This window comes from Zosterops lateralis, assembly GCF_965231275.1.
Source record: "Zosterops lateralis genome assembly, chromosome: 7".
In the NCBI taxonomy this organism is placed as follows: Eukaryota; Metazoa; Chordata; class Aves; order Passeriformes; family Zosteropidae; genus Zosterops; species Zosterops lateralis.
Window position 1 is genome coordinate 10,094,253 of NC_139767.1, and position 15,746 is coordinate 10,109,998.

At 39.8% G+C, this 15,746-nt stretch overlaps 1 protein-coding gene across 3 annotated transcripts in view; it reads right to left on the reverse strand.

Moving 5' to 3' along the window:
- Positions 1-15,746, reverse strand: part of HECW2 (HECT, C2 and WW domain containing E3 ubiquitin protein ligase 2) — a gene marked incomplete at its 5' end in the record, with an annotated part of 104,491 nt that overhangs the window by 74,709 nt on the left and 14,036 nt on the right. Inside the window, 2 exons of one of the 3 annotated variants that reach the window (XM_083864783.1) lie at positions 2,752-2,859; positions 8,546-9,013. In XM_083864783.1, the coding sequence (XP_083720909.1) occupies positions 2,752-2,859; positions 8,546-8,585 (148 nt within the window). Of the gene's footprint in view, positions 1-1,322; positions 1,385-2,751; positions 3,140-8,545; positions 9,014-15,746 lie in introns of those variants that run through there. The other 2 variants (XM_083864784.1, XM_083864782.1) reach the window with 2 other exon arrangements.

Consider the following 15,746-nt stretch of genomic DNA (forward strand, 5'->3'; position numbering starts at 1 on the left):
GTGATGGCCCCAAATTTAGGCTATAGCCATTCATATTGGATGTCACAGAAATCTTTTTGGCTGGAGCAATACTGCAGCACTAGAAAAAGTTACCTACAGCATCCACAACATTTTTGTCCTTGAAAGATTTCAATAAAAACCACACTTGAGCAGGTCAAGTGCTAGTCCCAGTTGAAAGCAGACTGGATGCAACGAGTGGCTGTGGCTATGTGGCTATGCTATGGCTAGTGTAAAACCGAGTTTAGATTGATCCATTTGCACATTTTATTCATGCTGGTCCCCCAGATGTTGTCCCCTTTATGGATCTGCTGCTTTAAAAATTCAGGGATGCTGCTAATGGCCTGCTGAATGTCATTACTTTGGGAAGGAAAAATGACAAACCCCACATACCATGACCTGTATCTCATATATTCTGCCTCTCAGCAAAGATATTTCTAAACATAAGAAATCTACAACTGGAGAGCTCTTTCCCAAATTTGGAAAACAACAGTGGATTAAAGCATCAGAAATACCTTAAATTTAATAATCTGGTACACATTTACTGATAATGTTGGACTCTTCATTTGTCTCTCCCTCTTGCTATGACAGCGGCACACGTGCAGTGCTGTACTGAGAGACAAACCATATCTGCACTACAACAAAAGAAGGAGGTTAACAGGGGAGCTAAGTTTGGAAGTGTGGCTGGCACAGGCTGAGCAGTGACAGGTCTGCAGGGTGTGGTAAGAACCTGCCAGCACTGCTCTTCGCTCACCCAGTCTGGCGCTGCCCCGCAGTGACACCGCGGTTGTACCTGAAGGGCGCAGCCACCTGCTGCTTTTGCCCCTGCTGGGATTGAGAGAGCTGAGGAATAGAAAAGTAAAAGAAAAGAGCAGCTGCCTGCAGTTGTATCAGTGTTGCTTCACCACCTATAAGCTACAAAGAAAAGCCTTGCTGAGCAAACATGGTCACAGATTTGTGGAGACCTCTTGTTTAAAAAGTGGAATCAGAAATTCAGTAAAGTGTTTCAGTGCAGTTTTTGGCCTCTCACTCAAAATACAAGTGTCACTGGTGACATATTTATCTACCATACTATGTGCTATAGCAACATATGTTCATAAACATTCCTTTTTACAGTTCTCAGCTGCTGCACAATTGCTTGTCTCTTGTTCATTGTATGGCAGCAGAGCTGTTTGTTACTGAAGCTCACTATGACCGAAGAACACACATCCTGCACTTCCTTTCAGCTGACTGTGATGTGCAGTTAGTTGCAAAGTGGTAAGTTAGCTGCAGCTGATTTTAAGTCCAAACTAGTAGTTATTGAAGCCTTAGTTTGGGTTACTCACCTGAACTGGAACTACTATTCAAGAGCCTCATCTCAATACACTGTGGAGCAACACATAACCAGCTAAATGATAGAAACATGCTTGAAGTCAAACTGCCCATATTGGCAACAATACTGATGGAGTTCATGTACAAGAAAGATGAGGCAATGAACTTTACTAACAGACATCCTGCTTTAATATACCAGTGTCTTTGGCACCAGGAAAGTTAATTATCTTTATTATTTTCTTGAACGTTGTCTTCAATTCAATCATTGTAATGTAATGAACTCCTGAAATGGATTTAATTTTATCCTATTTAGGCTCTTTTTTTTTCTTTTTTTTTTTTTTTTTTAAAGAAGTGTCTTGTGTAACACATAGGACAACTTGGCAAGATCCAACGATGAGTTCTAGAAATAGGAAGCTTTAATATTTATTTTTAGTACAGGGTATACAACACCTCTTGAAATACATGTATTACTGTTCTATCAGTTAATTGGAACAAAAATTTCTGCCAGGACCTACAGTAAGCAGTGCTGCAGTGCTTTACTTCACCACAGTGAAATAAAGAGTGGGAGTATTTTTTTTTTTTTTTAACTTATGAAAGAGGATTCATTACTGTGAGGCTAAACAGGTGGTGGAGCAACTCAGAGCTCTTCTGGGACTGATTGCCACTTTGATGCTTGGCACATCAGAGTTTCCAGCAAGCTCTGATACAATATCCTGTGACTGGAACCTCAGTTTTGTTAGGGATCATATGCTTCCATATGGTTAGGACAGCATAGTTTCATCAAACAGCAAAAAAAATAAACAACAAAGGAAAAAACCCAGCCCACAGAAGAGTAGCTCAGCTTCCTGTAAATCCTGGTCATCTGAGAGAGTGGTGTAGCTCTTCAATTTGAAGCTTGACTACCAACAGTCCTTACACAGTTCAACTGAAGGCTTTTTATTTTAGTCACATAAAGACTCACAGTATTTCCAAACTGCCCAGAGGATTTTCCAGCGCAACAAATTTTCAGCTGAGAAATTCTGATGCAACTGAACAGGACATTGGCACTTCCTAGAGACAAATCCGACCTTCCCACTAACAAACATCAGCAAGCACTATTAGCTTACTACCTTTCCCTTCACACACATCATTAATATTTGCCCAGCTGAAATTTGGAATTTCTGTGGGAAGGGACTTCATCTTTCAGTGTGTATATGCTACATCACACCACACAAGGCAACTCCTTCCTCCCTTAAAGTGAAATATGCTGTCTAAGAACATCACTAGAATACAAATCCACATCTAAGCTCAACTCTGTTTTTATCACGTCCAGCAAACACACTGGAAAATGCTCCCCCTTAAGAGCCATTCAATCAATTCCTTTGCTTTATCAGAAGGACTGATGAAATGGATATCAAATTCCAGACCTGTCTTGGAACATGCACTGCATTAATAGGTACTCACATTCCATAAAGTAGGGGCCAGGTTCAATTCTCCATACAATTTGTCCTTTTTGCGTGCCAGTCACTCCCCGATTCTTGGAATCCCAGAAATTGGCTGGAGAGTTCTCATCTGAAGGAGGGAAGACAAAAAATAATTTAAGCAAGTGGTATTTAATATAGAAATTTTCTTGGCTTTCTGTTTCAAGAGGCCCAGATACAAAAAATTACTTGTATTAAATTAAAAAGAAAAAAAAAGAAATTGAATTAACTGGCAAAAGATAAATAGCTTCTCTTGTACACTTGATAGATCCATTTATGCAGAGTGAGCAGACAGACACACCGCCAAAGTAAATATATGGCTTCCTGTAAGAGGTGACCTGCCAAGGTACAGTATGAAATTCCAAAATTTCCCTAATCCAACAGAGAGGCTATTGCGAGTGTACAGCAGATTGAAACTGTATCACAGAGCTACCACACCATGTTATACACCGGTCCTGCTCTGGGATGTGAAAATCTAGCATTTATTCCCTAGTTAGGAAATGCAGAGTTGTAACTAAGGGGTTCCAGTTAGAGGCCCAAAGTGCAGAACTGTCAGTAAACCAGAGCTAGAAAGGAGAGATTCAGCAAATTACATTCAGAGAAAACATTCAAAGCAAATGGTATCTGCAGAGCACTTTAGGAATATCAGTATTATCCCTTCTCAGATTAGGATTTTTGTCCTAACAGACAGAGGTCTTAGGGCCATTTTATTTTCTAGCCTGTATTCAGACACCCAGAACACCAAATGAATGAAAGAGGACCAGGGCAAGAAGTTGTTTGAAAGGGCACCAAGGTTACTTCTGATCACACGGACAAAGCTGACATAAATCCAACTTCACTTTTTTGTACAGGAAGTTCTTTGGAAGTATGCACTGTGACATTTTACCAGTGCATTTCTGCAGCTGCTTCTTAACTAGACTAGACAAGAACTACACCTATGACGTCAAATACAACATCCTAATTCTTTCCAGTGGTACTGCATATTCTTTAATCTTACTTTTAAAAAAATCCTCTTTTATTATATACATTTGAGTACATTCTACAAATTTAAAAAGACTCCACTAGGAATCTAGTCTACTGTGGCTTTGTCCACAAAGCTCACATCCATTCAAGCACACTCCTTTGTGCTTTGGTAGGAACTCCAACATAAGATTACAGAACTGTCACCTGCATTTTAGATATCCATATACTATTTATGAAAGAATAATAAACAATGCAGCTTTACTTTTATCTTAAAAATATAAACTCACACTAGAGCTTCTCTTTTTCCCTTTCATTCTGACTGCTCATCTCAGTGTACATGCAGTAACCCCACTGAATTACGATTAGTGCAGTCTGTACGATTCATCCCACCACACCGACACACAGAACGTTACCAGACACACGCTGGAATTCTGTGGTTGCTCAAGAGAACTTACACACTGCTCAAAACCTGGAAGAGCTCTCGAGAACCAAGAAGGGACCATGGCAAGCTACTGACATTTTTATGCCTCCAGCCATGGGTGACTTTGAGAATTTTTAGAAAGCTGAGGTCTCAACACCTCAGTATCACGACAAGTCCAGGGGAATTTCATAATTATCTCAGTGATAAGGAGAAGGGAGAGGAGGGTTTTCCTAACATTTGTGATCCGCAGGCTTGTAATGCCCTCAGGCTTAATTTCTTGTGCAGAATCAACATGATAGGACACACACTGCATGCCCCAGGAAGTCAGGCACAGAGGCAGTAAAATCTTGAACTGCATGTATTTATTCTTCATCACAGTAAAAAACTTTCAGAGTAAACAAAGCTGTATCTCACCCATGTTTTGTTGGGGTTTTTTTTCAAAGCCATATAAAGAGGAGCACTGAATGTACAGCCTGTAAATCATCCCATGAGCCTTATAAAAAATGTCCACGTGGTTTGCAATGACACATTAGCCAAAAGAATACACTGTTGATGAATCTATTTACTTTTTTTATTGTGTCTTCCTATCCCAAGGCCTCCTATTTTCTTGCAGGCAGAACACTGGGAGGCCATGAGATACAGCTTAACTTCCAGCAACACTGCACTAGTGACTGTTCTGGTCCACCATGTAAACTTGGTTATCCAAAACATCACTACTAAAAGTGAGAGGTTCCTTTAAAAATTCCAGTTATCTAAAACACAGAATTTTAAATTATTCAGCATTCTCATTTCATCTATGTAAATGAAGATGTATTCCTGACAGTATAAACATCTCACCTAACATGCTCTAGTTCTGAATTTCTGTATTTAATCAATTAGAGAAGAGTCTGTTCATGATTCTAAGCAGAAGGACAGACATTTGGTACATTATAACCATAAGCATGAGGTTTTTTCTTTTTATCTTGTTCAACACATGAACATAGCCTGAAGCAATGAAATATGCCTTTATTGGTGAGACTTCCAACAATAAGGCACAAACAAATGTTCTTTGTTTTTTAAATGAGTCACAAGGCAAAGTCAATGGCAATTTTTACAGGGATATTAGTGAGCTTCAAAAAAGGTCCTCCATGAACTGAGTCTCAGACTCCAAGCTGGTAGTTACAAGAATGCAGAACACTTTCTTTCACTCCATTTAATAAAATCCCACATTTAAGGAAGTGCCTGGATTTCCAGCCCTTTCATGAAGGAATGGACTCCTTTGCGGCAATGAAAACTAAATCATTGATACTCTGCCCACAGGCACACTGCCACTGCAACAGAAGGTGGTGGAGACAGAGGGATGGAAAATGCTAACAGACCACTGCCTGTCAGCAATCGACTCAAATTACAGAATTTATTTTGGTCAGCTTTGACTTTCTTCTGAAACAGATGGGCTTTTTCTACTTTTATGATGTTATTCACATAGGGGAAAAATAACATTACTAATGCATATGGAAAAATAACTTCAAACATCAGTTCATGGATTTTAAAAAGAAAAACTGAGCAGGAAAAAAAAAGCATGGCATGAAAACAGTGAAGTATATAATAATGATAAAAATATTGACCAAAAAAAAGGAAGTGTTTAAGAGCATGAAGAGGAACATCAGAATTATCACTCCCTCATTTCTTCTCTTCCCCCAAACATACATACATACACACACACACACACTCTCTCTCTCTCCATATATATATATATATATTCCACAGGGAACTTCAATTCTAAGCAGTTCTATTCTCCTTTTAGCACATAATTGTTGCTGTTTGTGAAACTGGCGGCTGTTCCAGAATCTGGGCCAAAGAGTAGATATAAATATCCCTTCCCAGAACATAAAATATGCAACAAAATACTGTCTTACTGCATCAGTATCTTGTCCAGTGAGGCTACGTTTCAGAAAGAAATAAAACAATGCAGGATGCACAGTTTCTCTCTATCTCCAGTAATTCTTAGGCATAACATACCACAGAACAGAACTTCTCAGAGCTGCAACCCCTGTACAAATTAGGGTATATGAGATAATGTTCTACAACAAAAAGTGGGTAATAGTAAATGTATCATTGTGTGGAATTTCACTCTGAGTAATGCTCCTTGAAATCACTGTAAAGCAAAAACGTTCTGAGTAACAATGTTTTCTTTATTTAACTACTAAACAATCAGCCAAACCTGGCATTAAGAAAGCTGCACTGGCACACTATTGGATCTTTCCCAACTCATCCCCCAGGACCTCCAGGTCTTCTTCTCCAAAGCTGATTTGTAGATACTCAGCCCATCCCAATGCCAGGGGTTACTCCTGTTTGCCCATTTCTCCAGCCTGTCTGGCTGCACAATCGTGTTTTATCATCTGCTGCTCCCAGTTTTGCACAAGGATGTCACGGAGTGTTGGAAGCCGTGCTAAGCCAGTGTCTGACATCAGGGGTCAGGAGGCTTCTGAGGAGTTCACATTTTGTTTTTTGTGTCTTACATCTTTCATTATTTCTGTCTTAAGAAAAAAGGATAAACTACCTGAAATCCATCACCTCACAGAGTCATCTTGCATAGATTAAAGCAACAAATAAATAAATAAGATGCAGTCTTTTATAAGACAGATAAAGAGGAACTGCTAGTTATTAATTATCTGAAACAAGCCTTACAGTCCCAATGGCCAGACCAGTCATAGGCAAACCAACACTCATCTTCTGGTCCCAGTTCCTGCCACCAGTAGTCTTAGGTTTTGTGATAAAAGGGTTGCTTCCATCAACACAAATGATTTTTAGTCTTCAAAATATCAAAACATTTAGAAGTCACAATTTTCTGGTGTGGAAACATCACTGACTTAAATTTCTTCCTGTGCAATAAGCAAAGGTCGTGATAGCAATCTATGAGGTTCAAACTTTTGCATTCTGATCTCTTTACTCTTAACACATTTATGAAGGTGCTCATACCAGAGCAAAGGTGATGTTAATAGATTCTGGTTGTCAGCTTTAATTATATACAACTTAACAAATTTCATCTTTCACTACCATATATGGGTACGCTAACTCACAGCTCTTGAAAAATCCATGCAGCTTAGCTCAGAAAAGATCAATCATGTTGGTAACACTATTGTATCCCTGCATAATTCTCTTATCCTCCTTTGAGATTTACATCCCAATCTCCAATTTTTCACCCCTTTCTGGAAGGTGCTTTACGCAAAATCTTTTGAAGTGTTCGTATTGTTCAGTTTCAATTTAAAATTTTAAATTAAGTTCATATTGTCAGAATGCTGACTTCTTTCACATTTTAGGTTAATGTCAATAACTTTTGGGCACTGAAGATGGTGTGTGCAATGCGTTCAGTTATTAAGAGGAGTATTGGTACTAAGTTTTTAAAGCATCACTCCTCATTTCTTTTTCTTGGCAGGTGTTCTCTTACGATGAGGATCAGTAGTTCTGGAAGGCTGGAGAATAGCAAGGGCTACATTTAGTTTTGTCTGAGGCTGAGATCTGTGGATCTGCCATCAGTTCTTCTCATAAACATCCTACCAAGAAGGGTCACTCCTCTACCTATTTTACTCCATCATTTCACTTAGTCTTTAAAAGTAACGGGTTTGTGGTTAATCTGCATTGGGGAGTATTTCTGAACTTGATTTTGAGCCAACCATCAGGAGATCTCTAGGAGGGTGTTTCCAATGTAAAAACCCCCTAATTTACATGCATTTTACTGCATTACTTCCAAAGACCTCAATCACAACTGCACTCTGCTTTTCAGTGTGAGCACAGACTTCCAAGCAGTAAAACAGACTGTCACCAAAATGTAAAACTAACAAGAACATTCCACAGAATACGTACAGTGGATTTTGGGCAAATGACTGGGAGAGTACACAATCCTAACTTTTGCAAAATTTTCACTTTCGTAACCTCTAATAATTTTAATTCTAGAGATACTAGAAATAAAAATCCATAGGTGATCAATAAAGAAGTGGCACAGTGTTTACTGACCTAATGAACAAAATATATTTCTTCCTTATACCCAAAACATGCTTAAAAGCAATTGGAAACTGTATCAGGACACATTCTAAAAAGATAAATTTTATCACCTGAGGCCTCACTCCTTTTCTAGAAACTCATTAAGTAAATTAACAGGTTCAAGGGTTTCTACTGCAAGCAATTACTATAATAAATCACATTATGTCAATCTATTTAAAATACACTAGGTATCAGCTAGTACCATATAAACAAATATTAACCCACTAAGCCAGAGCTTGTTTCTCTGATTTTCAGAATTCCCCATCTCAGCCTGTGAACACAGGTTATCTGGTGGAACCAAAACATTTCTCATGAAAGATAGCACCATTGCTGAAATTAAAGATAAACACTTAGTTGTACCTTCTAGCCTTACCTGGCCATTCCAAAGGATGCCTGTGGATCCTAAACTGCATTCCTCCATCAGAGCCCAATTAACAAACTGAAGAATAAAACCCAGTAACGTTTTACAGGACAGATATTGAGAACAGCATCCTCTTTCCGAATCACAACCCGTGTTTTCTACAGAAGTTGCCTTCTGGACCCAGCCTGTGCAGCTCAAGTTTGGAGGCTTTAGCTCTGTGTTAGCACTGTTGCATAATCTCAGCTCCACGAGACATGTCTGTCCTCTCCCTTCCTCCTGTCATTTGAAGGAAAGGCTTTTAGAAGGATGTTCTCAAACTCTGCGGCAGTTTGGAGCAGTTGCACACCATCGCCTGCCTCTTCTCCTTTATTCAAGGCTTTCTCTGGGTTCAGGCAGCCCGTGCTAAAACACATAAGGTATTACGTCCTTCAAGCTCTGCTATTTGCAGCCACTCCCCTCCGAAGGGTACAGGATGCCGAAGCCCCATCCTCCCTCCACTTCCTTCCTTGCCTTGTCCATGAGAGGATTCCTCAGCATGGCCACAGCCCCGCAGCACGGGCGGGCTGATGTAAACAGGAGGATCCTTAAATCCTAGAAATGACGGCAAGGCAGCCACAGCAACGAGCACAGCGGGAGCTCACTGGAAGTGCTGGCTTTTGTTTACACAGGATTTCGCTCTCCCGCATGACTTCCCCACAAATCTGGTTATTTCAGGGAAGAGGGGACTGCTGCATGATGTCTGGCTGGGATGGAGCTGCCTTAAACCCAGGATAACTCTGCACAGGGCACTCCTGTGCAGGAGGACAAGCAGGTGGCAGAGAGCTTCCATTACTATTTCTCCTCTTTCAGGGTGGTAAATGCCACCTCAGGCCAGGAGCTTGGACAAGCCTCTGTTCCCCCAGATGCTCTGACTCCTCAACAGCCTCCTGGTGGAACTACAACTGCAGCTGACCTAAAACTCCTTCAGCCTGTGGCAAGGACCCAAACCGTGCCAAAGCAGTCCCAGCACCTCAAGAACAAAAAGGTGTCCTAAAGGAATCTGCAATCTGGTCCGTAGTCTGAGATCAAATCTTTCACAGCCCACGTTTCATGAAATTGCACAGTTGTGGAGCTGTAGGTTCAGGCTCTCAAAACAAATATTGGCTTTCCTAGTAATACTCAGATTTAAAAAAGAAAAAAAACCACCACCAGTAAAAAAACTCTTTCCACCTCTTACAGGAGTATCTGTTCTTACTCAGCTTGAAGATTTTTCAAAAACGCTTCCAGTCAAAGAAATTAAGATGGATTCTTTGCTAACAAAGAGATGAAAGCTAATGTATTGCTTTGTGCTTGCTTGGGCACCTCTAGGAATTGTATCTTCAAAGGACGGAAGGCGAAAGAAGACTAGAACTGGAATACTGTAAGAGACATCTAATACACTGCTGCGTACTAAATGTCTGGAAACAACAGAGCAACCCCCAAAAAAGTTGAGAATTAAATTCTCAGACAGTCTTTAAAGCTCCCTAAGCAGCTACAAGATCCTACTATCACAGCTCTCTTTACTCTTCAGGGCACTTTGGAAAAAACCTGGAAAGTACAAGACGCAAGTCTTCAACTGAGATAAGCAAGAGTAGAAAAGAAGCAGAAAAAGGTACCAGAGATGCTCTTACAGACTCACACAGGAGAGAAGCTGCTGTTGCAGCTCTTCCTGAAGGTAATCGTGCACTGCAACGTGCTGGGCAACACTCTCAATTCCAGTCTGGACACAGATTTCAGCCTTCTGGTGGCACAGTCCTGCTATATTAGCAGTGAAGGATCATCATCATCTCTAATCATGACTCATGGTCAGAAAAGCAAAGAGCTGTTTGTTCCTCATGGCACAGCAGCAGTTTTTCCTATTGTGCAACCAAGTTTAAGGTTCAGGTATCTCCACTGATTGCCCCTGAGCTGTAGGCAAGAAGCAGAAGGACTCCACTTGCATTCCCTCCTGTGCTCCCCATGACTCACTAGATACATTAACATGTTGCTGACTTTATTGCACTCTATTGGTTTAGGCAGCAAGAGCAATTATTAATTTTTCTAGTTATGACTGACAGGATGGCCAGGAATAACATCAACTTCTCTAACACTTCACTCCTACTTCAGCTGCAGAAACAGAGCATAGACCATACACCCCATCCAAACACTAAAATATGAAACCTTTTTGCTACTGAATCTTAATAGGGTGGGAAAATCCTTGCTCTCATTTTCATACACAGCCTATATTCTGACACTGGCCATTTCCTTCTTTTCCAAGAATTATACCCCCACATTTTGATTCCTTCTTTATGTACACTAACACTTCAGCATGGGGATCAGAGCATCTCCATATACCCTCACACAATGTGATATTTCAGAGCACAGCAGCAGCTCAAAGGATTAGTTAACTAGAATGCAAGACACAAAGATACTGAAAAAAATACAAGTCAGTTGTTCAGACATATGACAGTACAATGGCAGGAATAAAGTGGAATTCCACTTCTCTGTATTCAAAGTAAAGGCATCATTGAAATTCAAAGCATTCAAAGACAAAAATAAGTCCTTTCACCCATCTTACTGGCAGAAATTCAAAAGCGTAACAAGAGGAAGGAAATTACCTCAAGCTTAACCTCTTTCCTGAAAATCTTATTAATCCTTCTTCATAAACGATGTGCACTTCATTCCCATCCACAGTTCAGGTTTCACACATGTGCCAGCCCCAGAGCACAAATGCCTTGTGCTTCATGAGCCACCTGCCAGCTGACCTGGCTCACCTGGAAACCACATCCTGCACAGCTCATAGACACAATCCTTGGCTGTTCCTGCACTGCACTACTAAAGACTGGCTACTAAAAGGTATAAATGTTAGACCAAAAATTAAGCTAGAGAATGACACTGAATAAACTCTGACAGATGGTTCTGCACACCCTTAGACATAAAGGCTATTAGATGCTGAATGATATTGCAGAAGACTCCCAAATCTTTGCACAATGCTTATAAATCACCAATCATTTAATTTTTGAGGTTCAGCTAGCTGTATGTGGGGGGAAATATGGCATGGGAGGTGCTTCAACCTCTTCCTAAAAGAAGCAGCACACAGCTGAGGCAAAAGCTGCAGTACCTCCCCTATCAACTCACAATCATCTCAGCTGCTGATGGTTCAGGGTAAGTGATGTCTGCACAGGATGGAGACTGCCAAAAGCAGTGGTCACCCAGCAAGGAACAGTTTGGAAATTCAGAATTAGGCCACCAATAGCTACCGAAGTTGGACTATACCAATATTCTAAGGTAATACAATAACGATTGCATTATAAAGATGAGAGGATGCGGGGACATGAAAGATGTAAGCAATTTACTAAGGAAAAGAGTCTCTCCTGTAGCATCATTTTTTTAAGCACTTCACTGCATCTCACATCTTGTTAAAACTCAAATAAACTCATTTTCACAACCATAATTCCTTCTCAATATGCTCCTCACTGCTATATCCTGTTCCCCACTGTGTCCCTAAACACATCCTGACACTCCCACATTCCTGTATCCTAAAGGTGTTTTCTCTTGTTTTCAGCAGTAGCAAGTCCGAGGCGAAAAAACCCAAAACCAAACTCGACAACAAAAAACCCTGTGTGCACTAATATCCTAAAATCTTGTTATTATGGGACAGAACTGTTTAGAATATTTAGAAACACAAGCCATTTTTTCCTAATTAACATTAAAAGTTTATTGTGGGGGTAAATGAGAGCTAAACTAAAAGAGCAAAAAAGAAAAAGCAAATATCTATCTAAGCTTTTCTGTGCCGTATTAAATCTGCCAGTCTAAGTTAATTGTGGAATGTTTTTCATCATTTTCCTCCTCAGCCACAGCCTTATATGGTGTCAGATAAGCACTTGTTTTCTGGCAGCACACAAGCTGCTGAGCTTGCTTTAGCCGCATGCAGAAGAGGATTGCAGCTTCCAAGGATAAAGGGCGTGCACTTTTATCTGTGACCACATTCCCATCACAAATCTTTGCCAGAAAAACTCAAAAATATAACCCAGTATTCCTGCTGTGGAAGACGTGATACCAACAAAGCCATGCTCCTGTCTACATAGCTTATCCTGCCCCCGGGAAATTCTGTTGGTAAATAAACGCTACCAACAAAAGCACAATTTTGCTACCAGCACAGCTGCACTTACAGAGAGGGCTTTCTCTGCTGTGGCTGTCTTCATACACATCACATGTAACCCTACAGGCAGCAGAAAAAGTGAGGGGTCATTTATTCTGTGGCCTTCGTGCTGGTTTATTTTTTAACCAGCAAACATCTGGTCCTGTGTGCAGACACCCAGTGCAGAAAGATCCCAGAGAACCTGGCAGGTTTGCATGGTGTTTGTTTTTATCTGGTCAAACATTTCTCAAGTGGAAACAGTAGAAACCACTTCAGGAAAGGCCATATGGTTACGGCCATCCCTTTTCCCCTCCTTCTCAGCCTCAAAAAGTACTTGGAGCAATTCCTGCTCTGCAATCAGAACATTATTCCCATTCAGGCTGCTGCTGCTCTCTGGCAGTGGTCACATTTTCATCTTCTCAGAGTGGGGATGTTCACGAGAGGGGAAATTTGGACAACATTGAGTGGTCTATAATACACAGTAGATTATAGTGAATGATGTAATGATCTCTTCTGGGTCTAATTTCAGTAAAATATGGGCTCATCTGAGAGCCATTATTAGCTCATAAACTAACCTTAAGTGCAATTTATTCTACAAGTAGATCTTCTGTAAATGACTTATACCTCAAAAAGAGGCTTTTCTTGTGGAACTGTCAGCAAACACAATTGCCATAATAAGAGGACTTAAAATAGAATTGATGACTGTGTTTTATTTTTACTTTTTTGTTGTTGTTTGCAAATCTAAAAACTAAACACCATTTTGAAGTGTTATGAAATGTACATCTGCCCTTTAAACACCAAACACATCACTGCAATGCACATGTAGGAGAAGCACAACAGGCTATAAGAGATTTCAAAATCATATGCAGGTTATTTTAAATCTGTATTTTGAAACTGTTGCCAAGTGTCATTTGTTCTATTTATATTTATGAAATTTTAAAATCACATAGGAAACAAGTACTTGGCAAGTGTGTATGACTGAAACATTCAGCTTGAGTACTCACCTTTATTTCCAGACAGCATTTTGCAATATTCCTCATGTTGGCTACCCATAAAACAGCGTAAAATTCATCACTTGCATTTTTACTGTTATTGATCTGTAGGTTTGCACAGAACATTGTCTGTGCAAAGTTTCCTACTTTCCTTTTTTGCTCATCCTTCTGCTCTCTCTTCCTTTTTCCTCCAGCTTTTCATACAGCAGAAGAAACTACCCTGTTAATTTATACAGGGTTTACAGTAGCAAGGGTACATTAATATGTGAAACCCAGCCAGTGATAAGATGGGTTCCCTAAGAAGTGGCTAAGGGAAGTACCAAACCTGTTACTACTTATCTAATGAACTACAAAACTTCTTGCCCTAATTAACAGGAGCCATTCCATGTCTAATTATTAGCAGCCATCCTGTTTCCCCTACCCTACAACTTAATAATGATATGTGAGTACTTGATAAGTTCACATAAATTTTGCCACCACTTTTCAAAAAGTATCATGCTTATTTACTTTCTTTGTCCTCTGGTCCTGTAAGTGAGGTGATGATAAATTGTAAGCATCTATAATTTAGGTTACACGGCCTTTAATAAATCTGTCAATTCAAAAAACTCACCTGACAGATGATCCTCAAAATTGGTGAAAAGCCAAACTAGTTACTCATTACATCAATAATTTGAAAACCTCATTCTAACTTACTCAAGTGACACAAATCCCTCCATTTCTGCAATTATCTTCTACAAAAACTGACCTGAATTCACTGGTGCATTATCCGCCTGATATGCTCTTTTCCAATTCATATTCTAAATATTTACATTTTACAAATGCTAGAAAATATTCGGCACTTCAGATCAGTCACTTCTCTATGTCCAACATCTTGACTAACAAGACCTTCCAGGTGCTTCAGAGATACAGACAAACACCAACCACCCATAAGCAGCCACACCTCAAAAGTACCTTCATCATCTTCACCTATCAAAGTAAAGGAAGCCATCAACACAGGAGCAGTGTCATTCAGCAAAGGTTCATACTTCTAGCCCTCCAATCATGTCACAACTTTCAATGAAAGAGCTGCAGGCCCAAATAATTCATTAGGTATTTATAATAATTCTAAATAAGCTGCAGAAAAATCTTTAATGCATATATGCAATCAAAAGGCTAAGCTTAGTAAATATATTTATTTTCTAGAAGAGGACAAGAACATGCAACTCAGATGAAAACTCAAGAGATTAAAGGTGTGTATTTCTTCTCAAATCCCTGTAAGTGCATAAAGTATCCTAATGAGCTGCAATCTCATTTGTGGGAAGCTCTCAGACGTGTGATGATGAGAAGGAGGCACTCCCTTGCCAGATGGCTCGTTCTGCTCATGGCCATGAAGGAGAAGGATTGTAACCATGAAAGCGAATTAAGTGTTTTAACTGCCCACATATGTACATGCTCCAGCAGTTCTAAAAAGAAGCTTTTGCCACTGAAAGTTTCTACCAGAATTACTGAAAGCTTTCTCTAAGACATATTAAAAAAAGAAAAAAAAAAAAAAAAAAAAAAAAAAAAAAGAAAGAAAGATTATTTGATCATTAGCAAGGGTGTTAAACTCCAAGCACAAACCATTTTGAATTACATAGCCAGCATCACCCAAAAAGCTGACCTAGCCTTTGCACACAGCAATCCACCAGCTGCTTTTATGGCCAGCTAGTTGGATGTTCCTCTCATTTAGCTTTTGATACTAAGTCCCATCTTCAGCTTTCCCCACAGTTCTCCTTACTTTCCTGAAATGAACCAGCAAAGAGCAAAGTATGTGCCAAACAACTCCAAACAAGAGTCCTGTGGAGGTTCATTTAACCCTCAATCACTTCTGCATTTTAAGTCCTTGTTTTACTTGGTGTTTACTTAGACTTGTTTCTTTTTTTGGTGTGTGAGTGTGTGAAAGTGCTATTTATTGCTAGGAATGAAGGCTAAAACAAGAAGCAGTACACCCACAGAACAGATCAGATACACAAAAAAAGAGTTTTCCTACATACAACAGCTGACATCTACAGATCCAGGAGGTTAGTTTGGATTTTGCATTCTCAAATGGTTGATGGTTTGATCC